The sequence below is a fragment of the Thamnophis sirtalis genome, unplaced genomic scaffold (assembly GCF_051295495.1).
Source record: "Thamnophis sirtalis isolate CommonGarterSnake01/CBP01778 unplaced genomic scaffold, rThaSir2_p1.2 scaffold_6, whole genome shotgun sequence".
Taxonomy (NCBI): Eukaryota; Metazoa; Chordata; class Lepidosauria; order Squamata; family Natricidae; genus Thamnophis; species Thamnophis sirtalis.
The window spans coordinates 47,198,523-47,225,154 of NW_028261386.1; the positions used below are offsets into that span (position 1 = coordinate 47,198,523).

Below are 26,632 nucleotides of genomic sequence, written 5' to 3' on the forward strand. Positions count from 1 at the left end.
GATGAACAGCCAATTTTCCTTTATCACATTAGCACAGCCATGAGGGAAACGCATTTGTTCTAGTCAGCTACACTAAAGATACTATTACCAATCTAACATATACATGTTTTATATCAGCAGTATTCTCGGAGTATGAGAGAGCCAACAATATATTAACACTAGCATGACAGTTTATTTAAGAAAAGAAAATTGTCTCTGTAGAGGGACAGAAGTTAGAAATGTATGGCTAAAGCTCCGTGTCACCGGCCTAATAAAGGTAATAATTCTTCGGCTTTCTTTATAGCAGGTAACAGTCCAGTGACAGTCCTGTCATATCATTCAAATAAAAATGTTGTCTTTTACAAGTTTAAGTGCACCTTTATTTTTAAGTCAGAATTGAAAGCCACCTTATATTAACTTTTCTTGGTAGGCATATTTGTGCTTTGGGTTGGGGATTAGTCTGCTTATCTCTATTAAAGGCTAATTACAGTCAGCTTGAATAACACAACCACAGTATCTCCTATCAAGCTCTCTTTTTAATACTGAACCAAGTATTTATAGGGATGAAGCAAAAAAAAAGATGGCTGAGTGGCCCAAAATATCATATGTTAAAACCAAGGATTACTAGTTTGTTTTCCTTCTGCACCAACTGACCTTTTTATTATTATTGTTTTATATTTACATTTATATTAACAATATGGAAGGACTGCTGGTCTTCAGGTGAGTTCTGATCCTAAAATGGTGAGTTGCCTCAATTTTTCAAAGGACAAGAGCCACCAGATTATGATGCAATCTAAGAAAAGGCATGCAATTCTTTTTTGTCTATTAAGATGATTTAAAACTAAAATAGGCATGCTAAGCCAATTTTCCTACCTTCTTTGGCCCAGAATTATTGGGTAACTTCTCTTTTGTAATTTGCTAGTTTTTGACAGCATAATTTTGTTGGCTTCCAGAAACTACTCTCATACAAGGCAATAGGCAAGTGCTATGTACATCTGAGTTGCTTTCTGCATTTCTTCTAGTGTAAAAGTCTTATCAGGTGCTGCATATCTCAAGAGATGAACATGAATCAATTCATGAATTCACAGACTTGAATCTTGCAAGGGTCTTCCAAGCTCATTCATACACTAGAGGGCAACTGTTCATGATTTTGTGTATTTCAGGCCAGACGGTCCGAATCTGATCGAACACTAGTAAGAATTCATATTAAATCGTACTTAGTGGCGATAGAAGAGGCAAAATGGCAACATTTTTCCGCTCTTATCGTGTCCGCAGATAACTGCCCAGCTGCCCTGTTTAGGGTGACCCGCTCCTTACTCAACGAAGGAGCTGGGAAAGACCCCTTGCAGGGTAGGGCTGAAGAATTTGTTCAGTACCTGCAGGATAAAATCGCTCAGATCCGGACAGGCTTAGACTCTGACTGGGTAGATTCAGGCGAGTCGACGGGGATGAATCTTGTGGACACCATCTGGGATGAGTTTGATCCTGTGACTCCCGAGGGCATGGACAGGATTACGGGGAGACTCAGTGCAGCCACTTGTGTGCTGGACCCGTGTCTGGTTAGTCTTGGCTGCCCGGGAGGTGACATGAGGCTGGCTCCAAGCAATTACCAACGCTTCATTGAGAGAGGGGTTCTTTCCCACCGCCTTGAAGGAGGCGGTGGTGAGGCCCCTTCTTAAGAAGCCTTCCCTGGACCCAGCTTCTTTAGCCAACTATCGTCCGGTCTTTAACCTTCACTTTGTAGCGAAGGTTGTTGAGAGTGTGGTAGCACGTCAGCTTCCCCAGTCCCTGGATGAAGCTGCCTACCTGGATCCATTTCAGTCGGGTTTCAGGCCCGGATACAGCACGGAGATGGCATTGGTCGCATTGGTCGATGATCTCTGGTGGGCCCGGGACAGGGGCTGCTCCTCTGTCCTGGTCCTATTAGACCTCTCAGCAGCTTTCGATACCATCGACTATGGTATCCTACTGTGACAACTCGGGGGTTTGGGAGTGGGGGGGCACCATTTTACGGTCGTTCTCCTCCTACCTGTCAGATCGGTCGCAGTTTGTGTTGACTGGAGGGCAAGGATTGACCCCGAGGCGTGTCACTTTTGGGGTGCCCCAGGGGTAGGTTCTCTCACCCCTCCTGTTCAACATATGTATGAAACCACTGGGTGAGATCATCCATGGTTTTGGGGTACGGTATCATCAATATGCTGATCATACCCAACTTTTCATCTCTACCCCAGACCACCCAAACGATGCCCTCGACGTGATGTCCCGATGCCTGGAGGCTGTGCGGATCTGGATGGGGAGGAAGAGGCTCAAGCTCGGTCCCTCCAAGATGGAATGGCTGTGATTTCCGTCATCCCAATTTGTGCATCTTGTTCCATATTTAATGATAGGGGGAGAAATTTTAGCCCCCTCAGAAAGGGCCCACAATCTGGACATCCTCCTGGATACACGTCTTAGTTTAGAAAAACACCTGACGGCAGTGACCAGGAGGGCCTTTTACCAGGTTCACCTGGTACGTCAGTTGCGCCCCTTCCTGGATCGGGATGCTCTGTTTACAGTCACTCATGCCCTCGTCCTTTCTCGCCGGGACTACTGTAACGCTCTCTACATGGGGCTGCCCTTGAAGAGCACCTGGAAGCTTCAACTGGTCCAGAAAGCGGCTGCGCAGGTTATCATGGGGGCACCTAGGTACTCCCATGTTACACCCCTTTTAGGTGGCCTGCACTGGTTGCTGGTTGTCTTCCGGGTGCAATTCAAGGTACTAATTATGACCTTTAAAGCGCTCCATGGCTTAGGCCCAGGGTACCTGCGAGACCACCTACTGCCACTGGTAGCCTCCCATCGTCCAGTGCAATCCCACAGAGTTGGCCTCCTCAGGGTGCTGTCGGCCAGACAGTGTCGACTAGTGACCCCCAGGGGGAGAGCGTTCTCTGGAATGAGCTGGCCCCGGAGCTTTGTATAATCCCCAACCTCCGGTCCTTTCGACGCGCCCTAAAAAGTTGGCTTTTCCAGCAAGCCAGCCTGGCCTGAACAAAACAAAATATAGTATTGATCACTGTTAATTTTAATTCATTTTTTTAAAAAAAATGTATTGTCAATTTTAATTGGGTTTGGGATATTCCGTTTAATTTCTTTTTAACTTTTATATCATGTGTTTCTTTTAATTGTTGTACAATTCCTTGGGAGAAGGGCAGCATATAAATCTAATAAATCTCAAATCTCTCTCAGGCCATTATAAAATCAGGGCTCCATAACCTTACCTATACAGTAACTAGTAATTTTACACATACAGAGGTCTGTAGGAATGCCTTCCATTTTCAGTATCAATTTGTAAAAACCAGGATTAAAAGGAGCTGCACTTTTCACACCTTCTATAAAGGAGTAAAGCAAAAGTGAACCAACAATCAGTCCATGGAGTACTTGTGTTCTCTTCAGGATTATAAAATAGATGATGTGACCATGAGCTGGTGTGCTAAGAATATTTAAGCTCCACTTAAACAGTTGGTCTAGTTGATCATGAATAAAAAATCTGTCAAATCTGTGCAAGGATTGACTCCATTTTTGGACACAATCTGCTTCAGTGGGGCATTTAAAACATTTGTATAAATCAGTTTCTTTGCCTACTGATTAAAGAAGTGGATAAAACTCTTGAATCTCTTGAATACTATTGCATCCCTTCCTAATTTAGTTTATAAGGTTCTTTCTTCAAGCACTTGACCATTTCAATGAGTTCTTGGATTATTAAGTTTTTCTTTACACAAGATGTTACCCACCAACTTAAAGCCCCTAATCATGAGCTCTTACTTAAGAAGCCATCCCTGGGTCCGAGTTCAACAGCTATTGCAGTTCTGGGGAAATCTTAAAGGAAATGGTTCATTTATTACAATTCAGATACATTTTTGGCCATTCTAATGGATCATCTGTAATTGTAGAGATAGGGAAATTGGGCCAGCTTGGAGAAGGCCAATTAACACGATTAGGGAAGACATTCATAAGACATAAAAATAAAAAATGAAGGAGTTATATATGTTTAGCCTTTCGGAAAGACAACTACAGGATATGGCAGCACTCTTCAAATATCTGAAAGGTTAATTGACAAAAGCTGTTCATGTTTGTTTCAAAATACAGGTGACAAATAATGAGTTTAATTTACAAGAAGGCAAATTTCAATTACATGTTAGAAAAAGGCCACTAACTAATAGATCAGTTTGATAGTCAAAGAAGTTTCCCCAAAAGTACTGGGTTTTCTGTCATTGGAAGTAATCAAGACAAAAATGAACACACATCTTTCTGAAATGCATTAATCTGGATTTCTGCATTGAGCAGGGGGTTGGAAGTGATATCATAAATACACTATACTAAATACAACTATAAGGTTCTATGATTCTATAATCTTTTGGATCCCTATCATCCATCCATCCATCCATCATCTATCTACCTATCTGTAAATATACACACTATATATAAAATTGTGTGTGTGTGTGCGTGTGTGCGTGTGTGCGTGTGTGTATTAAATGTATATAAATTAAAAATAAATTTTAAATTATTTAATTTGGGTAAGAAACAAGCTAGTCTTCAGAATTCAGAAGATATGCTTCTTTTAGATGGACTAAACGTCCTTTCTACCTGTGTGTGTTTGGATCCCTTTTAAATTATACATTTTTCCCATTGTATTATTAGCTAAATATATAGTTTTAGTGATTACTGGAAAACCTGCATAGATTTGTTGGATTTCATAATACACAATTTACTAAACAAGAATAAATATGAATCAGTGCATTTTGTGAAATATTTCGTGAAATGTATTTTTTCCTGCTTATCAAATTCATAGGATCAATATCAATCAACTCAATATCAGTCTGCAGTTTTCTAAATTCAGCATAATACTCCATATGTATAGATTATGCATGTACTATTGGAGGAACGTATATGTAGATTGACCTTAAACTCATCAAAGCATCAGTAACCCACAATCAAACTAAAGCTTAATAAATTTTAACAATGAAAAGATAGGAGATATAATTTATACATATGTAATTAATAGGCTTTTCTATGTATAGCATTTTATGCAGTTTATGTAATTCATATTGGTAGAATTTTTTTTTAAGGACCTTTGTGTTGTATCCTTCCCCCTGTCTTGTCCATTTTTTTTTCTTCAGCCCAATACTTCAGCTTCTGAATAAGCTCAGTCTACATGAATAGACACTACATTAATTCCAAGGTGAGAAAACAGATTAAGGTTATGACCAAAATGACAGGTCTACGGCTTCCTTGAAGGGCTTAATAGAGACAACAAATCAAGAATATTTTTGATGACAATAGATGCAAGAAAATACCAAAGGTAATAGAGGTGATGAGAAATTAGTAATGGCTCTCTATTATATAATCAAAACATTCAAGGATGACATGTTTTATTTTAGTCTTCATTATATCTAAATATTAACATTTGACTGGGATTTATTATTTTTAACTAGCTTTAACTACTTGGGTTCATGAAGGTAATCTGTTCATAATTACCCAGATACAAATTGAAGTAAAATGAAAATTACTGAAACATTATTTTTATACTGAAATACTAGCTTCCTGAATGAAGCAAAACTGATTTTGGAAGCCAGTGTTTTAAGATTTCTACATGATTCAAGAATTCTACAATAAATTACTAAATGTGAATCTCTTGATTCCTTTCTTCTTTAATATGTGAAAGGCACTATCAATAATATGGCCACTGACTTTTCAATAAAGCCTAAGACGAACAAGAATTCATAAAAATTTATGTTGAGGTATTTGTCATTAAACTAAATGAATGTTATATATTAGCAGAAAGTGAATCCATCGTGAAATTATCATTCCATAAATATTTTGATGTTTCTAGAAGTAAAACAGGCAGGCTGTCAAATTGTACACTTCTAAATCTAAACCAAAATAATGGTGGTAAAATTTAGTAACACTTTACTGCATTCCTTTCTCTAGCTAAAATGAAATAAATGTGAGATGAATATATTCCATAACTTAGCTGTGCCACATATGATATGACCTCATTTATAATATAAAAGGAATTGATAGCTTCTTGGCTAAAGTTTTTTGAAGTTAAATGCTATGGGTGCAAAGTTACCATCAGTCATGCAAGAATAATTCTATCATGATGTTAAATGATGTATCCAGGAATAATTTAAAAACTATATATATATGTGTGTGTGTGTGTGTGTGTGTGTGTGTGCGTGTGTGTGTGTGTGTGTGTGTATGCATACACATACACATATGACGTATATGTATATATACTGTATATATATGTAAGTATGTGTATATGTGTATATGTATATGTATGTATATATACTATAATACACACACACACACACACACACAAATTCTACATGTGTATGCTCATGAAAACCACTGAATCAATAACTAAATTATAGAAAAAGCAAGGGGATGCTTAAAATTTGCAGAAAAAATAACATGTACCAAGGAAAAGAGGTTAAATGCAGTAAGTACAATACCATCGAATATCCTCTTCCTTGAGGCTTTGCTTTAGACGTGCAATGGTTAATTACATCAAAGGATAAGAACTCAATGGTTATGGGTCAATGAACCGTGTAGGGGTTAATAAGGCAGTGGTCACAGGTAAAAATGAGTTTGCTGGTATCGTAATCTCTCATTCCAGTATTATAAATAGTAATGGTTTTCTCCCAGTGAGGGCAGGAGAGTTTTTATTAGAACACCCGTATGAATGCATGCAGGGGGAAAGGGCAATTATCTTGTTTCTTTTTTCCCCTTTCTTTTGGAAAGAATTCTTCAGAAATATAACGTCTTTTTTGAGTACAATGGTATACATTAAGATAGGCTTATTTTTCCTGATCTTTAACTGTGCAGATATTTTCTAACTTTAAAGTGAGAAAAGTATGGTGTATTCCCAGTTAATTTATAAGAAAGAGGGAGACATCATAAGGTTAGGAGGAGAACAAGAACAGTAAGAGTAAAGGTCCAGTTCAGGAAATTATGTGGGTTGTCCACTTTATTTTCTATGCAAAGTATCTAATTTTGGACAAAATGCCAACTTAATATGGTATAAAGAGGCCTGATTGGATCAGGACTCCACTATCATTTTGTATCATTTGATATTTACTGACTAAAGTGAATGTTCATAGATATTTGTTCTTCATCACAAATAGGAAACATCCATCTAAAGTGCTTTCAACAAATACATCTGGAAAAAACCATGCTAATGCAAAATCTTGTAAAGAATGAAAACAATTGTCTGTCTATCCAGGTATCCACTTAAACTAGAGGCAATCTAATACATTGTGATTTGTATGCTGCTTATGAACTCAGGGGAGAAGGTGAGAAGACAATACATATCCACTGACAAATCCAAGCAGACACCCAAGCACACTTGCAGACAGAAAAAGAAACTACTAAAACAGAAATTTACTGATAAACATGGTCAAATATACACACATACCAGTGGTGGGTTCCGGATCCTGTTCTAACTGGTGTGTGCATGCATCATACTGTCCAGCGATGCCACCGCAAACCTCCGCGATGCTCCAGCTGCTCAGCAGAGCATCGCACAGGCACTGTATGTGCAGTGCGTGGAAGCACCAAAGACTTTAAAGACAGGTAATGAGCGTGGGTGGGTGGGCCCTCTGGAGCACCGTACCGGAATGGTACCCAGTGCTCTGGGCAGGCTCTGGTAAACCCACCACTGCAACCCACCACTGACACATACCCATAAATGCTATACCCAGAGAACCCAGAGAACATGGCAATGAAAATGACAGGAGAGTGGGTTAATGGAGCACAGTGTTAAAGGTAAATATAGAAATAGAATGAAGTAAAGGATACCTTGATGTGGAGGAAGGCTATTAAGGAAGAGAATCAGGGGTGAATTCCTGCCAGTTCTAACCTCTTCTATAGAAGACGTTCCACAAATCTACCATGCCGTTTAGTACCAGCTCCCACCCCCCATCCGGGTACACATCATCAAGATGAAGAGTGAGAGGAGGAATTCTGGGAGTTGAAGTCCACAAGTCTTAAAGCTGTCAAGTTTGAACACCTCTGGGGGGGTTTTTTCTAAAGGGTTAGGGGTGCAAGGGTCTTGTAACTTGACAGCTTTAAGACTTGCGTGCTTCAAATGCCAGAGTTTCTAAGCCAATATTTTGGTTGCTAAGCAAGAGCGCTGTTAAGTGAGTTTCACCACATTTTACAAGTTGGCCATGCTCACCCAGTCACATGGCCGGCAAGCCACTTCCACTTGGTCACATGACCAGCAACCCATTCTCACAAAGCAGGCCACATCTACAGAAGAGGTTCTAAAAATTTTTGAAACCCACCACTGGAGAGAATGATAAAAAACACAATGGAGAAAAAAGTGTGAAAGAATGGAGTCAGCAGATAGATCATTCATGGTTGGAGCATAGTGAAAGAGGCATAGCATTGTTAGTGGAACGATCAAAGAAAACAGGCTAAAAAGCAGAGCAAAGGAAGGAGGAAGGAAGTGGTGAAAACAGAATAACAGAGTTGGAAGGGACCTTGGAAGTTGGAAGGGACCTCAATCCAACTCCCTGCTCAGGCAGGAGCACCTATACCATTTCAGACAAATGGTTGTCCAATCTTCTTAAAAACATCCAGTGTTGGAGCACCCACAACTTGCAGAGGCAACCCGTTCCACTGATTAATTGTTCTAACTGTCAGGAAACTCTTCCTTAATTCTAGGTTGGTTCTTTCCTTGATTAGTTTCCATTCATTGCTTCTTGTCCTGCCTTCAGGTGCTTTGGCAAATAGGATGACCCCCTCTTCTTTGTGTAACAAGTTTATGTCTAAAAGAGGTCCAAAAGAGATCTAAAAGTCTAAAAGAAGTCCATTAGTTAGGCCACTCGGCATAAGTCTTTCTGAATCGGATATGGAGAATATTCTTATCACCAAATCCAGAAGAATATAACTTTATTTAATTTAACCAATTTTGTTGTATACATGATGTACAGTGACAAAAAGGCTATACTGCTAATTCTCCAGTGAATTGTATCTCTTATTAGCTATAAGGCATAAACATGTTTTTTGAGACTAGATCATATGCCCTGTCATGACCCATGGCTGGGCACACAAAAGAAAGTTTAACTCCCTTTATTGCTCCAACTTTTCCCCAAAAGTCCCACTGTTCACTGCAAGTCCATGAGCAAAACTCTAAACGTGCACCTCAAATAGTTCTTGGCTGCTATTAGTCCAGAAGAGCAGCACAGTTCTGAGAGCAGTCAAAGTTCAGGAAATTTGGTTCCAAGGAGTCCTTGTCACAGGAAGAATTCACTTGGACTATAGGACAACCTGGAGCAGAACTGTGTCGCTGTGAACTTGCAGATAGCCAGGTAAGCAGAGCAAGTCACAACAAAATATCCAGGTATCGATAACAGCATGTGAGACTGGAAAAAGGCCATGCTTGTTCCCAACAAGTGTCCCTTGTCTCTTTAAATCTCATTCCCCAGGTGACCCTTGTGAAGAGGGGTGGGGCGCCCTCCTCCCAAGTCAGCACTGCACTGATCCTGCCTCCTTTCCATTCTCCCTCCTCCGGGGTCGGGGGGGGGGGATAATTGCTCATTGCTGGAGCTCTGTCACTCTGCTCCACTGCTTATCCTCTCCTCCCCTTTTGCTTGATTATCCTGTGCCCTCTCTCCTTTGCTGGCGACCCTTCCCAAGCCTAAAGGACTGGAGGCTGCTTCATCCTGCTCCTCTGGTCATTCTTTCATCAGCCTTAGCTCTGTCTTGTTCTCCTTGGACCCAGGCTCCAATGGGACCATGACAAGCAGGTTGAATGGTTAGAGTAAAATAAATATAGTCCCCACCCACACTCACCCATAGCTGGTTAGTTAGGTAATTAGTTAGTTAGTTGTTCCTGCTTATAAACCTTAAAAAAGGAAATGTCAATAATGGTGAACAACTTGGTCAAAGTTCAGTCTAGTACTCTAATTGAAGCTCTGTGATCACACAAAGGAAATTTCAAACCTAACAACATTTATCATATTTTCTTATATTTACAATTCTGTTTTCTTGTATGTACATTTCAGTTATCTTTCTTCCCTATGAATACATGAACTTCTCTATGAACTGAAAGTAAATACCAACATAAATCGTAGTCTTGATGTACAAGCATTTATAGCAGTTCAAAGTGATAAGGAATATTTGCTGTACTAGTCAATCGCTCTCTGAAGAAGCCTTTTCCTGGGATCACATGGTAGCTGCAATCCCAGAAAAGGATGCATTTGAGTGAAGGGGAAATTAAAGCAACACAATATAATCTCATCCATTTAATTAAGGCCTTCTGAATGCCAGAATGTATTTTCCTGGGAAACTAAGCATCTACCATGAGAAATCAAGAAAAGATACAACTTTGAATTTAAAGAGATATACATTTTTGGTACTCAATATATATTGAGGATTCAATTTGAATCCAATTCAGTTGTAAAGGTTCAAATGTGACCTCAAAAAGATGGTATACAAGACATAGTTAAACTATCAAACTTTAAAATAAAGATAAAATTTAATGGACTAAAAGGCTACAAGATCACAAGTTGCTAGAGGCATACATAAAAATAGCTGCAAATGGAAATCCAGATTTTCCAACATTTTATATTTCAGCACACAATGCTTTCCTTACAGTGGAACATTTAAATAACCTTAAGTGTGCGGAGATGATTATGATGTATCATCATGATTCATCTACAGTTTATGACTCACAGTTGTTTCTAAGACAATAAATGAATCTGAAAATGACATTTTTCTCCATTCCCTATGTTTAGAACAGCATGGAATATTTGAATACCAGTGAACTAATGTTAGTATAGTCCATTCCCTCTAGCTTATAATGCATGTGCAGCATATCCCAAGGTTTAGTCTAACATAAAGATCTAATTTATATGGCCACTACTATGCAATTTTCTGTATATCATTATCTTGTTGTGTGGCATGCCAGGTTTGAATGCATGTATATGTATAATATATAAGTATTTAAGCATTTGCTGTGTTTTAATATTTGATTTAGAATGAAAATGGAGAACACAAAGGAACCTTTCAGATCTAAAGCTTGGCAAGAGATAATGAATTGATATAGCAAATACAGGAGAACAAGAAACATGTCACTTTAACATGAAAGTGCTTCTCTGCATATGTCACAAGGAATTTATCTGGGGTCTTGTTCTTGACAAGACAGAAAAAGATGCAAATACCATGTTAACAGAGCAGAAATCAAAGAATGACATCCAGGAGGACAAGCTTGCTCAGATAATTTATCTACATAATATTTGACAGAGTAATGGCAACATCTAAGCTAGTAACAAAATTGCTGATGAGTCTGCTGTCCTGTTTTAACTAGTAATCTGTCTTTCATACCCTCTGATCTTTATGTATTCAGTAAGGAACTAAAAATAGATTTGGAAAATGTTAGTAGAGAGGTGATGAATGAGAAGACTGAATCCAGAAACCTAAGGATGTAATAAACTTTACTGGTCAACTTTGTCTTAGAGGGAAAAAAAACAATCCTAAAAGATACAAAATAACATAAACTCAGCATAAAAAAGGTCAGATTTGACAAAGGACAGGGGCATATATATATATAACTCACATACGGTAAAGGATGTGTGGTATCTAGGACTTCATTTGGGTAAGAAAACGTAGCACATTGTATGCTCCATTTAGCTGCTGAGCAATATGGGAACAGGGCAGTGGTGGGATTCAAAAAGGTTTATTACTGTGGGCGTGGCTTGGTGGGCATGGTGTGCCTTGGTGGCCGTGGCTTGGTGGCCATGGCAGGGGAAGGATACTGTAAACTCTCCATTCCCTCCTGATCAGCTGGGATTCAGGAGGCAGAGAATAGATGGGGGTGGGGACAGCTGTCAGAGACGGTATTTACCCATCTCTGAACTACTCAAAATTTATGCTACTGGTTCTCCCAAACTGGTCAGAACCTGCTGAATATCACCTCTGAAAAGTGGGACTCAATTAAGTCTAATACTAGATTAAACAGATTAAATAGATTAAACAGATTAGGAAAATATTACTGTATTTTTCAGAGTATACACCTTTTTCCCTCAAAAAAGAGGCTGGAAATCTGGGTGCATCTTATACACTGAATACAGCATTTTTTTGCCTCCCGAAACCCCACCCCTTCACCAAAATGGCCATGCATAGTCTTTAGGAGGTTTTCAGAGTGCTCCTGGGGGCTGGGGAGGGCAGAAATGAGTGAAAAATACGGCATTTTTTTAGCAAAATTTTTTTGCTCAATTTTGCCCCATCCCCCACCCCCCAGGAGCACTCTAAAAGCCTCCTAAAACCTATGCATGCACTTTTTGGCAAAAATCGGCCCATTTTCATGAAAAAAATGGCTGTTTTTTTGCTCGTTTTGTGCCCCCCCCCCCCAAGAACACTTTACAAGCCTCCTAAAGGCTATTCATGCCCTTTTTTGAAAAAAAAAATGGGCCCATTTTTGCGAAAAACAGACTGTTTTGGGGAGCTCTGCAGAGCACAAAAACTTTTTTTTAATTTGTCTCTTCAAAATCTTGGTGTGTCTTATACTCCAGTGCGTCTTATACTCTGAAAAATAAGGTAGGTGCTAAGACAATAACTAACACTTCAATATGAGTCAGATTCCACCAATAGTCTAATAAGAAAATGGCTGCATTGACTAACGAATATAGAAAATATTATGGCTTGAGTTCTAGGAAATGTAAAGTTTGTAAATGTATGGCAGGGAAGTTTTAGACATGGTTTTTGGTTTGCGGTTCCTGAAAATCCCTAAAGAAGTTGAGGAGAAGAGTTAATTATTTAATTTTCAAGATGTTTTGCACAGCCCTCCAGACAGATGTAGGATTCATTCAGGCCTGTATCAAGATGTCTAGCATACCCAACTCATTAAATATAAAGTAATCTATTAATTTGGGAAAATACATTTTCTTCACTGATTTGGTCAGTAGAGCTCATATTTGCAATAATTGTAAAAATTACTTTATTTTCAATGGAAATTATTGGAAAAAAATCTCCATATAATTTCAAGTGGTGCTGTCAGGCTTAAGCCCAAAAATACCACAGTAAAATCCAGTTGAGTCCAGCTCTTTATTTGATTACACCTAATAGTCAGAATCTTCCCAGACTAAAGCTATAACCTTCTCATTGAATAGATATGGCCCAGGAAGTTCCAGGATGTGGCTATCCTGAATCTTTCCCCCCACCCCATCGAGTTCAGGATTTTGCTATCTCTGGTCTTGATCTCCTCTCTGGAATGTGCTGCTTCCTTTCTGGAAGTCATGGGTCCTACTCAGAAATTTCACCCTTTCTTCAAATGCACATAGCAATAGCAATAGCAATAGCAGTAGACTTATATACCGCTTCATAGGCCTTTCAGGCCTCTCTAAGCGGTTTACAGAGAGTCAGCATATTGCCCCCAACAATCTGGGTCCTCATTTTACCCACCTCGGAAGGATGGAAGGCTGAGTCAACCCTGAGCCGGTGAGATTTGAACCGCTGACCTGCTGATCTAGCAGTAGCCTGCAGTGCTGCTTTTAACCACTGCGCCACATTCCATCACTGTGCTCCAAGGCCACATTGACTGATGCCAGCACTTCCCACTAATGCTAAAATTTGCAGTTTGAAAATATTTGGAAAGAAGGTGTTGTTGGGGTTCTCTAAGCTTTGCTGCCATAAGCTATTTAGTCTTAGTCCAAAGCTGCTTCTGAATACTGTGTTTCCCCTGTGTTTTGAGGGTTCTTTTGACCCCTAAAATAAGCACTTGGCCTTATTTTTGGGGAGGTCTTATTATTTTTGAGGTACAGGAGGTGGCGAGTGTGGTCACCTCATGGCTGCTGCTGTGTTGCAATATTTTTGGGGAGGGCTTATTTTGGGGGGAGGGCTTATTTTAGCGCATGCACTCAAAAGCCTGATTGGGCTTATTATCCGGGGAGGTCTTATTTTCGGGAAAACAGGGTACCTACTTTTACCGGGGATTCTTCAAGTAAAATCTCTCCTGAGGAAAAAGATAGTTCCCAAGGGCTTTATATTAGTTATAGCATTACCCTTTTCAGTCATAGGTGAATTCTTTGGAGACAAGGCAGGAATTAGCAGCAATAAGAAGCATTTTGTAATTCAACCTAACTAAATGTCTATAACTTTTGCTTTTTAAAGCATTTTTAACACACATAAAAATAAACCTTTTAAGACAAGTGGCAGGATACCTGTACATTTTCTAATGTCTTGAATTAATTTTCATATGTAATTAATTATACACAATAACTGTATAATTTCAAAGTACAAGAAATACTTAACAATTACAATGCAATTTACATTTAAGAAAACCATGATGTGACTGTGCCTCTCTTACCAGCTATAAAAAGTGTTTTTAACTGCTACACTGAAAAGTCATTTTCAGTACACCTCCCTTTCCAATCCTTCTAACTCTTTTGATCTCTATTAAAAACTGTTTCTATTAAGTTGCTGTACTTTTTTATTTGAGGTATCGTTAAAAAAAGAAAAGTTTAGAAAGACAGTCTGGACTGTGTGTTCAATTTTTTTTTAAAAAAGTAAAGAACATAACTTATTTAAATTATTACTCTATTTTATGATAGCAGCATATAACTAATGAAATACCCGATGTCAAAGATTTATGAGTTCTTCATACTACTCATCAAATCTCTCCAATTTTGTATTTTTGTACTCTTGCTTGTTTACAGGTTTATTATTTTGCATTTTTGGAGAAATTACCTAACTCTAAAACTAACCTTTTAATTTATTAGCAAAATCATATTATAATGGTACTCCATGTAAAATAGGTGCTAGAGTGAAATTCCTGTTCCAAATACATTTTAATGTGGGCATCCCCTTGTAGTCTTTGGTAAGTAAAAAATAAGACATGAAATAAACATTAGGCTTCAACTCTTAAGCTCTCTGTCAAGAGTATACCAAGGCTTCTAACCACAGAGTTCAGCTGAAGGTAACTATCTGTCAAATGTAATCTGTGAAAGTGAATATGCTTAAGCTTGTGCTATGAATCAACCAAAATTGCTTTGGTCTTATTGACATTCAGTTGCAACAAGCTGCAACTTCCTGAGCCCAACAACACCAAGAGAGCTTCTGTGACAGAAAGCTTAAAATATAGAGGCAACTAACATCACAATGGACATGGTGGTAAACTTTATGATCCTTCCAAGCTTCATCAGAAATTAGTCAGTCAGTCATCAAATAGAAAAAAGGGCCAGAAGCCTTTGCTATACTGTGTAGCCTTCAGTGTCTCTCCACGGTTAATAAATCATCAGAACTATTACCAAGGAGTACAAATATGATTGACAGATAAAGGCCACTCGAAACCACCATAGTCTCACCTACTCTTTCCTGGAATTTTGGGGGGCAGGGGTGAAACAACTATCTACCAAGATAAAGGTTTATCAGTCATAGATTGGGATTTGCCAAATGTTGAATATTTTGTCAAAAATGAAAAATGTTTGGCTAAATGTTTGGATTTCTGTGGTTAAGCAAAATCTGCATGGTTTGGTATGTTAATGTCTCGGACATTAACAAATCCGGAGCCAGAGCCCTGGAAGGAGTTCATGACTGTGTACAACCACGTTCTGGTAACTCCTGCGATGCAGCTGGAAGCAATCGTATCGGTTCTGCCATTCCATTGGACTATTTTAGCAATGTGGAGAGGGGGGATCTGCTGCTTGGGTAACAGTCTATCCTCCATATTAATCTACCCAGGCCTCGTGCACTGGAGAAGACACTCCAGATTTACCTCTTTCCAGAGCACAATATCATAGTCTTTTGAGACTGATAGATCCCAATGCATGTCTTGGACTAGAACTTGAGAAAGCTGAATCCTATGGAAATTCATGTTGCATCAGTCATCTTGTATTAATCCCTTGGTCTTAGTCCAAAGTTACCCATAGGTTCTTATATGGAGGGATAAAATCAGGTGAGACAATCATATAAATTACTCTCAGCTCAGGAGAAAATAAGCAAGAATATGAAAAACAGTTTTAGGGAGGGGATGGATGAACCTCAAACATCTAATATAATTGCAAACCTTTTATGGTTTGGGTTTGTATTTTTGTTTTTTGTTTTGCATTATACAAGGTATACCAAAAGATAGGCTCAAAAGCCGTAGTATTTATTTTTATTGCTTTTTTCAGAGAAAATGTTATTGGGAATCTTCAAATGCAATGCATCAAATAGTAAGTAAGTGACTAGGGGGAAATGGCAACCCAATTTGAACATTTGTATATGCTGATCAGCAGCATTTGAAGAATTTGCCAACAGAAATGTACAAATGCCTATATACATTTTATTTATTTTGAATTATTCTTTCATTACTTACAACTTTCTTTAAGGCAGATATCAGATAAATCTACCAAATTTGAAGTCATCCCTAGAGACTCAATGTTCTGAGGCAGATGTTTACTTAGAAAGGTCTTCATGGTTAGAGGACATATATGGTTTTGAATCAGCACAAACTGAACTGAGGTCCTGCTAATCAGTCAACAGCACTGCCTGGCACTTTTGCACTAAGCTCTGACATTCTCTTGCTGCAGACGAAAATGCCCAGGGACGCTGTTTGACTAATGGTGGGGGCTAAATTTGCTTCCAGTGGGGATTTAGATAATTCCCAAGCTCCCTAAAGCAGGGCTTCCCAAAGTGTGAAGTGTTACCTCCCTTAGGGAGGTAAAGACAAGAGTCCAGGAAAGTGTGAAGAACCTTTTAGTTATAGTGTTACAATAAATCTACCTTTCTCTCATTTGGTCTTTAGATTTTAGGGGAAGTGTGTGTATTAAGATTACACTAAAAGGAGGTGTGATGGCAAAAAGTTTAGGAATCTCTACCCTAAAGCCTTTGGGAGAATTGCCTGAATTATGCTGGTCTTTTTTCATGACTAGGTTTTAAAATCTGGTAAAGGGTTTTGAATGGTTTTATTGCTGGATTGTTTATGCTGCTCCTCTATTTTTAACATTTTATTGTTGCTATTTTATTTTACTCTTCCCTGGGAGCACTTGGGCTAAAGAGCAAGTCACAATATGTTATTAAACAAAACAAAACAGTCCAGAAGGCTTTTTCACAAAGCATCCACCTATTCAACTTCACTGATGTTACAGCAACCATTATTTCAAGATTTTTCTTAGACCATATGATATGGAAATGTTCATAACAATTGTCCTTTATACCAACAGATGAAAAACAATTTGAGAAATTCAGATTTCAAATGGAGGAGAGGGTTTAACTGCTGATTCTCAATACTACTCAAACACTATTTTGAGAGGTTTATACAAATTTGTCTCCACTTGCACGCCCTGATCCCTTTTCACAATGTGACCATGTGAGTTATTAACACGTGTTTTGATTTTAATTCGGAATTTACACATTTTCATTTCTGAAATTATCCTGCACCAAAGGAATAACCCTTATGCTGTTTTTATGGAACCCCAAATCTCTCTTTGCAACAGGTAGTATAACTGAATAAATGTATTCTCTATTCCAGAAAAGATCAGGAGTCAGCATTCCACTGTTGCTCATTATGCTAAAACATAGCTTCTAATTAGTTCCAATAAATATCACAATGCCTGGATAATGGGAATATAGAGACCGAAAATAAATGTCTATAAATATTCTTATGTACAATTGACAAAAGTTTCATTTTTTTTCTCTCATAGTAATTTGCAGTCTACTCTGAGTCTCTCAAATTTCCAGTGTTTTCTTTCTCACTCCATGTTTTAAATGTGGGCTTCTCCACAACATCATCAAATGTACAGTTGTGAAAATATTTAGAAACTAGGTGGAAAATGGCAAATGTGTTGGTAGCTGGAGCAAAGTGTTAAGCTGTCTTTCTTCCATATATTTACTATTCAAAATACATTTGGTCTGAGAAGAATCCATTTGCATTTTTAGATTTCTTGACTTTTTAATCACACCCTATGGACATTCATGCCCATCTGCATCCTTTACAAATATCTTTGTGATTATCTAAGAGGATAAGCATTCAATGTTTGATTGATCCATTCACCTCATTTTTGTATCCTTTTATTATCTGACCACATGGAAAGAATTTGATGGTATCGGTAAGACAGAGATACAACTAGGAGGTTATCTAGCAATTCCTTAGTCTCCAAGCTATTGGGAGGGGGGGAGGAGAGGCTCAGAAAAAGTTGAGAGGGAAAGGGGAAAATAGAGATGTGTCTCCTAACCTTTCCCTCTGAGGATTTGCCCACTTCTTTGCAAAGCTAGGGCACAGGCATTAGACAGAAAAAGAAACCTCATCAGGGGATCAGAGTGACAGAACTGTCATAAAACAGAGGATCCAGAGAGGATAAAAGAGGATTGGTAAAGAAGAGTAAGGGGGAAAGGTAGAAGAATAGGGTCGGGAAGAGCAAGTTATCTCTTTCCCTTTCTTTCTTTTGCCTCAGGCCCATATCGGCTTTTCCCTTTTTTTGACTTAACTGGGATGAATTTTAATTGCAGCTCCTTGGCACATTTCATAGGCTGTATATTTTCCACTTGTGTGGAGTGGATTTCCCATTCATCACAGGATTGCAAGCAAAATCCCCAGTGCATTTTAGCTTTATCTTTCAAAGTTAGCTTTGCTTTAAATAAAATCAATAACTTTTGAACCATTTTGGCTGTCTATTACATACTCCCACATATGTTTCAAATCTAATGCTTACATGGTTGCTTGATCCTACCTGTTCACCATATCAATATACAAATTGTGATGGGTAAATACAGTTCACATAGTAATCTTCAGTTCATGCTGTTTTGGGGAACATTGGCATTTGTTTTAGAAATGAGAACAAGCAAACCACATACTAGATTTGGTGGTTTCTTCTTTTAAAAGCTCAACATTTCACATATTCACTGGTTAATCCTTTACCTCTTCAAATCCTCTCTTTATCCCACCAGTGATCAAAGTCCTTGACTATTTCTTTGGCTAAACAGCAACATGCAATATAACTCAACTAATCTGTATTGCCCTCAACAACTACAAAAAACTCAGCTGAATCAGTCAAAGTGTTTACAAGAGAATTTCACTTTTTTTAGTAACTGCTGCAAATTTAGTATCATCTTTCACTGATATAACTACAGTTCTTCCAGCTTTATATTGGTTTCCTTCCTGCACTAAAACTCTTTCTCTATCTTGGCATTTTAAATCCCCTTTCATTTTCTTGGTTGTCTCTCTTATTCCAATAATATCTTTCTTATCCTTAAAAACACGTCACTCCAATTCAGCAGTCTTATTACATATGCTCCTAGCATTTGTCTAAAAGATATTTTAGCTTTTCTCTTTGCCCTCCTTTACTTTTCTGCCTCACTATCTCCTACAATGCTAATCCCTTCTCTATGGAAAATGGTGTTCCTTCAATCCAAGACTTTCCTTTTTTTTCTTTTTTGCATACAGGGCCACTAGTTCAACCTGAATTCCTCAAAGAACTACATAAATTAAAAGAAAAGGAAAAACCAATGATGGGACTTCACTGAGAAATCTGAAGCAATTAATGTGATGTTGAAGAATTAGCAGATATTCATAAATTTAACCACACTCAGAAGAGAGATCAGAGGGGAAGGGGAACAAAATATGGTTTGCCCCTGAAATTGCCTCTGCTATTTCAGTTAATCTAAGAGGTTCTTTGTGAGCAGCTTGCAAAGATCTATTCAATGCAGAGGAATATTTTAAAAATAACAAAACAATGTGTGCTATTAATAAGAATCTTATTAATTCCTAATGGGATTCAATTTAGTCTCAAACAGACACAGTTTTCTAGAGGGTTAAATGAATTCTACCCAAATCAGGCCTGTCATGGGAATATCTTAAATTAGTCCGCTGACCTCTGGGAAAAAGACTTGGGAGGGAAAAAAGTGGCTGAAAATGTAAGCCTCTTGATTATTGAACCCACTAACAAAGCATCAGGAGAGGAAATCCCCACCCCCACTAATTGGCCACCGTGGCTAATTCTGGCCCATGCTACTGGCTGGCCAATGTTGAAATGTCTAACATTGTCATGAGCTCTCCCGGGACAAAGTCTTGGGGAATAGGAATCTAATATTCCTGAAATTGTGACTTAAGAGCCAATTACTATAATTTTGGTAGAATTATTTGTAAGAGATGTGATCAGGTGGCATGCTTTTGAACATCATAATACCTACAGTATTAGTTCATCTGATTGAGCTAATGATTGAGCATATATGATGTTGTGACCTCAATCTGTTGCAGGATTTATTATTGGGCTGTATAAAGCCTGCAGTATTTAGTTATTCTGGTTTTCAAAATAAATCTGTGCGTACTACTTCGTGAAGGATGCAGGTCTTGTATACATATATACAATATTCCTAAAGAACTGCATTTAAATATTTTTGTAGTACATTACTTTAAAATTATTTTGTGATTTTAGGTCTACATAATATCTAGAGCTACACAATGCAAAATAGCTTGACTTCTTGGCCTTAACTTTTCTGCCTCTAGAGCACTCCTCAATCACCTACCTAACCATAAACTTCTACCACTATTACAGGATACTATAGAAATTGCCCAGCAGCTACTCTGTGTCATTGTGACTCTAAAAGAGTTCTACCTTTTGACCACCACTGTTCATTAATCTATTTTACATTATTTGCTCTATATGACTTGTGTTTAGGCTGCATTTATGACTATAGAGTATAAAGTTATTTTGAATTTATAGAGAGTTGCTCTTAAAAGTGTTGCGTGTAATTCTAGATTATACACTGAAGCAAGCTATTTTACTGTTATATTGATTTTAAAATTATTTTTGTGGTGTTATTTATTATTATAACATGTTTATCCTGCCTTTTATATATTTAACTCAAGATGATGAACATACCTAATACTCCTGCTACCTGTTTTCCCCACAATAGCAACCCTAGCACTAGACTGGCTGAATCGGGTCAAGAGAGTCAATGACTGGGCCAAAGTCACCCAGTCAGCTTTCATGCCCAAGGCTAGCCTAGAACCCCCTCTCTTGATTTCTAGATCAAACCCTTCTGCACGACACCCAACCTAATGTACTTTTGATAAATTAGAAGATAGAGACAGCTACACAACTAGTATATATAGATCAGTAATGGCTAGCCTTTTCATCACTGCATGCCAAAAGTGTGCGTGCATGCACCCATAATGCAATGCACATGTGATCCCCCCTCATGTGCCCCCCATGCACACACAAGCCCATTTGCTCCACCCCACACATGTGTGCACTACTCCCACAATGTGCATGTGACCCCCAATCCATCCCCTGCCCCCTGCACATGCATGTCAGACCCTTGCATGCACCCTGCCCCCCGCACATGCGTGGCTGACCCCAAAACCAGCTGGCTGACAGAAAGCATGCACACAGGTGCAGTGGAGTTGAGCTGGGGCAACAGCTCGTGTGCCCGCAGAGAGGACTCTGTCTACCACCTGTGATACATGTGCCATAGGTTTGCCATCATGGATATATATCATTGATCCTATTCCTAAAGTCCTATCTGTAGTTTACAGACTATGTTCCAGGAATATACAAAGCAAGTTTAATAGGAATAATAATAAGTAATGTGGACTAATGATAAGCTTCTCTGTGAGATCTAATCAAACATTTGCTATTTACTTCTTGCTTTAGATCATATTCTGGGTTCAAAAGTGGCCTGTCTAGTGCTATCTGTTAACTGTTTCTAGTATAGAATAAAGTGGGTGAGAAAACCAATTTTAAAAGTGGCGTGCAAATTCCAAAATAAATAAAACACATGGTTTAGGTCTAAACTCTTTCAATAACTATCTATTTCCCTACTGTCTACCCAACATACTCTGTTTATTAGTGGTCTGTTTTTATTGGTCCTACTAGGTTAGCTTTGAGACCAACAACAAATTTAGCTTTCTTCATGGCAACAGGCTTATAAAATAGAATAAACTGCCACTGTAGTTTAAGCAAGGCCCCTGCTTACTAAATTTAAAAACAGAGTGAAAGCATATTTATTTTCACTGGCCTTTTAAAATCATTGTTCTAGCTTTTGTGTTCTGTACCAATTACATTTTAATGCTTTTGCTATTTGTCAGCCACCTATATCCATTAAGCAAATGAATGGCAAACACGTAGTTCTTGTTATGTCACTTAACAACTGTTTGAAGGTTGGACTTACAAAAATTTACTGATGACCTGTCCTCAAAATTGTAACTGCAGCCCCATACCTGCAATCACATGTTCATATTCCAGGTGCTTGGCAACAAGCTCGCATTTACAACAGGTGTCCTGTTGTCACATGATTGTGTTTTGCAATGATTTTTTTTTTTGTTGCAAAATGGCAAAAACATCCATTGGATAAAATGGGTTCACCCTTACTAGTATGTAGTTCACTTAATGATCATGGTGATTCACTTAACAACTATCATAAACATAGTAGTAAAATGGAGTCTGATTATGTGGGGAGAAGGGGGAGGGGGAGAAGAGGGGAGGGAAGAGAAGAGAAGGGAATAGATGAGAATGGAAGGGAAGGGAATGGAAGAGAAGAGGAGGGGAGGGGAGAGGAGAGGAGAGAAGAGAATCAGAAATATACTGAGTTGAGCAGCTACTTTTAATGCTTGCCACACTGAATATTTTCTGCTATGGTCTACTTGACCATCTTATTGATTATTCATAAGATAAAAAGTGTTAGAACAATTTTTTTTTAAAAAAACCCTTATTGTAACACAGATCCTTGAAGTAGTCTGCTTCTTACTTTTCTCCATTGAGAAACTTGTTCATTTATTGCTATTCTTTGCATTCTATTCTTAACTAGTTCAAAATATGTGGAAAGAAAGGTCCTCCTATCCCATGACCACAAAGTTTGCTCAGGAATCTTTGATAAAAATGCACCATAGAGAAATCCTTGATGGCAGCTTTGTGAGCCTGACACTGCAGTTCTTGCTTTTCTATTCATACTTGTAATGAAGAAGTAAATGTTTTGTTCTGTAAGCTTGAAATTGTCATGCACTTGTCATTAAGCATAAAATATGGAGTCCCCAAAACATTCCACAGTCGAAGGAAAAAGAAGATTTTGCAAATTGGAAAGACAAGTTTTCTCTTGATAGTCAAACAGTTATGATGTAAAGTGGTCTCATTAAATCATAAGTACTTTAACCTTTTCTTGAAAGAACTGGAAGATTTAAAGATTTATAAAGAAATGTTGCCCAAACTAAAAAAAGGCTCACATCTGACATGTATTGAAATGATAATGCTGATTTCAATAGGCATTCTAAGAGCATTTTGCTCCCAAAGGAGTAATTCAAATCCAGTTACCTCTTTACATTTGGCATTTAAATTTCTTTTGTAAGGCTTTTAATGTGGCACTGCCAAAACATGGCAAAGTTATGCAAATGTGATTGAGCAAAATAAAAGCTAATATGAATATTATTAAATAATTAGTGATACTGAATATGTAATAAAACATTCCCAAGTGGCAATTCTATAGATGACCCATTTCAGTCTAGTTTTGGTAGAAGTGGGAATGACAACATACATTTGTTAAGACTCTTCAAAGTTCATGATTCCTTTATTCATTTATGGAGGGAAATATATAAACAAACATTAGGAAAACAGCAAAATCTAATTTTACATGATAGCCACTTCTAACACTGTACAGCAGGGCTATGTGATGCTTTAGATTTTCAGAGTCCAAAAAAGTGCTTTGGAGAACACAGCAATTTAAAAAATGTGATTTTTCTGCAACCCTTTAAAGCAACTGAATTGATAACGTTGCTTTAAAGAGATATAGATGGGTGCTACATTTGTTCCGAAGCATCTTTTTGGAAGCTAATCTGAAGTACTGCATGGCCTTTCTGTATCATTGCAATACCATATTCCCTGCATAGAATGCCCTATCCCCTTACTTCAGCTTTTACCTTAGATCTAGTTAATAAATTCTGTAGAACCTTTAGATCTAAACCCTTATGCTAATTTTAGGCCCTCTAGGTTCATGGTGGAGCTGCTGAATACTACTACTTCATGGCATTTGCTCATAGTACCAGTACAGAGGTCAGCTTTCAATTTTATGTGCTATTATGTCAGCCCCAAAGGAGATACTAACTCACTGAGTATGACACTAATGATTGATTATGAGTTATATGTAGCTGTGTCCTTCGGCCAGTGGAACAGTTTCATTATTTTGAACATCTGAAAGCTGCCTGGGATGCCCAAAATTCTGTACACAAGTTTTCCCCCCACCTCCCCTACTCTAACAAATGGCATATGGAATCTAAAAAGTACTAAAATTTATGGATGTGTTGTAAATGCATATAGCATCTTGAATGGTGGGTTAGAGAGTTGATGCTATTACACATGATAGTACTGATCTCCTACTTGTTAGGTATTTAATCCAGGAAGTTTATCGCTTCTCATTCAACCTAGAACCTTTTTTATAAGGCAAATGCTATGTTCAGCACAGCTAAGTATCTTGTGAAATATTTCAATACCTATTTTACTGCTATGCTTGCTTGCTTTACAATCCCGTGATGGATATTATATGCAGGAACGAACACTGGTCATTGTTAAAAACTCTGTTAGGGAGCACAGTTTGAAATAAAGAAATGTATCATCCTTTGTTCCCATACTTTATCATAATATTTTAAGTTAAATTCTACCACTTTAACATTTGTTCAGAGGTGCCCCTCTCATATAATACAAGACTTTAATACTGATGCTAAAGGTTATTTATTTATTTAACTCACCTGCACGCTAAGATGATTCCATTTCTTCACCAGAATTCTCCCCAGTGTCATTACTTTTATCGGTAGCTGCAGCCCATTTATAGTGCGATAATAAAACACTGTCTCTTTCTCAGAAATTGTAAGCTTGAACACAGTCTGCCCATGAACAGTTTTCTCCACCATACACCTTTGGAAACAATAAAGAAAACAACACCAAGAATGAACTCCAGGAAGAAGTGGGATTACTAGAGAAATGGAGGAGGGGGAGTAGTGATGCAGGTATGAGTAGCCAGGGATTTATAAAGCAGAAATTAAGTTTAATAGAATTAAAAGCAAATAAGTTATCATGGAAGGTTTCTGCTGGAGTCTTTTAAGCCTCTATTTTGGGCTCTTTTTCTTCATCAAATTTGTGTAAGTAATCTGTATTTGAAAAAGGTGATTGCTAATAAGACAAAATTAAGTTTCAATGGGTCAAAACTAATATGATTTTTAACAGATATATTTATAAATTGATGGCTGAAGTACAACCAGAGGTGGGTTGCTCCCAGTTCGGTCCGGATCGGATGAACCGATAGCAGCAGTTGTGAAAGGCTCCACCCACCCACCTGGATGCTTCTGCACATACGCAGAGGTGTCACATGCACACGTGCATGAGCGAACTGGTAATAAAAAAATTTGAAACTCACCACTGAGTATAACAGTTTAATAATAAACATCCCTCTGTATAAGCAGGATCTAAATTTTTCAGGATATCACATGCGCTTAAAAAAAAAGCTGATGCAATTCATTCAGTTAACAGAAGTATAATATCTGGGCCACTGGAAGTAACACTGTACTCTTGGTACAATTTAAGGTCAGTTACACATTGGGCTAGCTGTTCAGAAGGGCAGTCAATTCACTGCGAATAATGGCAAAGAAATTCTAATATGAACAAAGGAGCTAAATATTTTCAGGGTTTAGTGCAGAGTTTTAAAAAATCAACATAGCAGCCCTGATGATGTGATTGAATTCCCACTTGATTCTTTTATGTACGTATATTACACATATCCTTGGTATGTTTAGTCTGGAGAACATAAAGGATAAGCAAAATAATAATCTTCCAAATTCTGGAATACTGGCATTCACAAGACAGTGTAGGATTCGTTCTGCTACTCTCTAGAATCAATTATGGAAATTGCAGTCAAGCACATGAGAAGAAACTTCCTCATAACAAATGTTGTGTGTCAGTGGACAGGTTGCTTTGAGAAATATTTTTTTTTCTTTGTTTTAGAACTTTAAGCAGAATTCGGATAACCATATGTCAGGAATTTTGTAGTGGCAGCCTATACTGCAGATATTTCTTGGCTAAAACCTCTTGAACTCCATATTGGTAAATAAGAAGAGTCATTTGTGAGATGTGGGAAGACATGACATCCTGCAGAAGTCCAACATTTGTTGAGGGTAAGCCTGTGCTGTGTAAGAAAAGACATCATGTTTCATTCAGGCCCCATCAAAGATACTTAGCTGTTTCAGGTGAAAATTACTTCCCTGTCATTCCTGTATAGCAATAGCACTTACATACCACTCCACAATGTTCTACAGGCCTCTCTAAGCAGTTTAGCATCAGCATATTGCTGGGTCCTCATTTTACCCATCTCGGAAGGATGGGAGGCTGACTGACTACAGAATTTTACTTCAACATTGATCCTGATCAACTCAACCTTCCATCCTTCCAAGGTTGGTAAAATGAGGACCCAGATTATTGGGGACAATATGCTGACTCTGTAAACCACTTAGAGAGGGCTGTAAAGCACTGAAAAGCAGGATATAATTCTAAGTGTTATTGCTATTTCCCTTGCGTGTCCTCAAGTTCTCTTCCAAACTTCCACAGAAGATATCCCCCCCCCCTGTAGGAATACACAAAATGGGAGTATCTTTGCATTTGAGCAAGATCAGCAAATAAAGGCAACTGGATTCCATCCTTTATATTACAAT

General features: G+C 38.1%; 1 protein-coding gene across 1 annotated transcript in view; it reads right to left on the reverse strand.

The window, feature by feature from the left end:
* Positions 1–26,632, reverse strand: part of USH2A (usherin) — a 461,429-nt gene that overhangs the window by 426,717 nt on the left and 8,080 nt on the right. Inside the window, exon 2 of the mRNA XM_087718552.1 lies at positions 24,680–24,845. Coding sequence (XP_087574678.1) covers positions 24,680–24,845 — 166 coding nt within the window. The remainder of the gene's footprint in view (positions 1–24,679; positions 24,846–26,632) is intronic.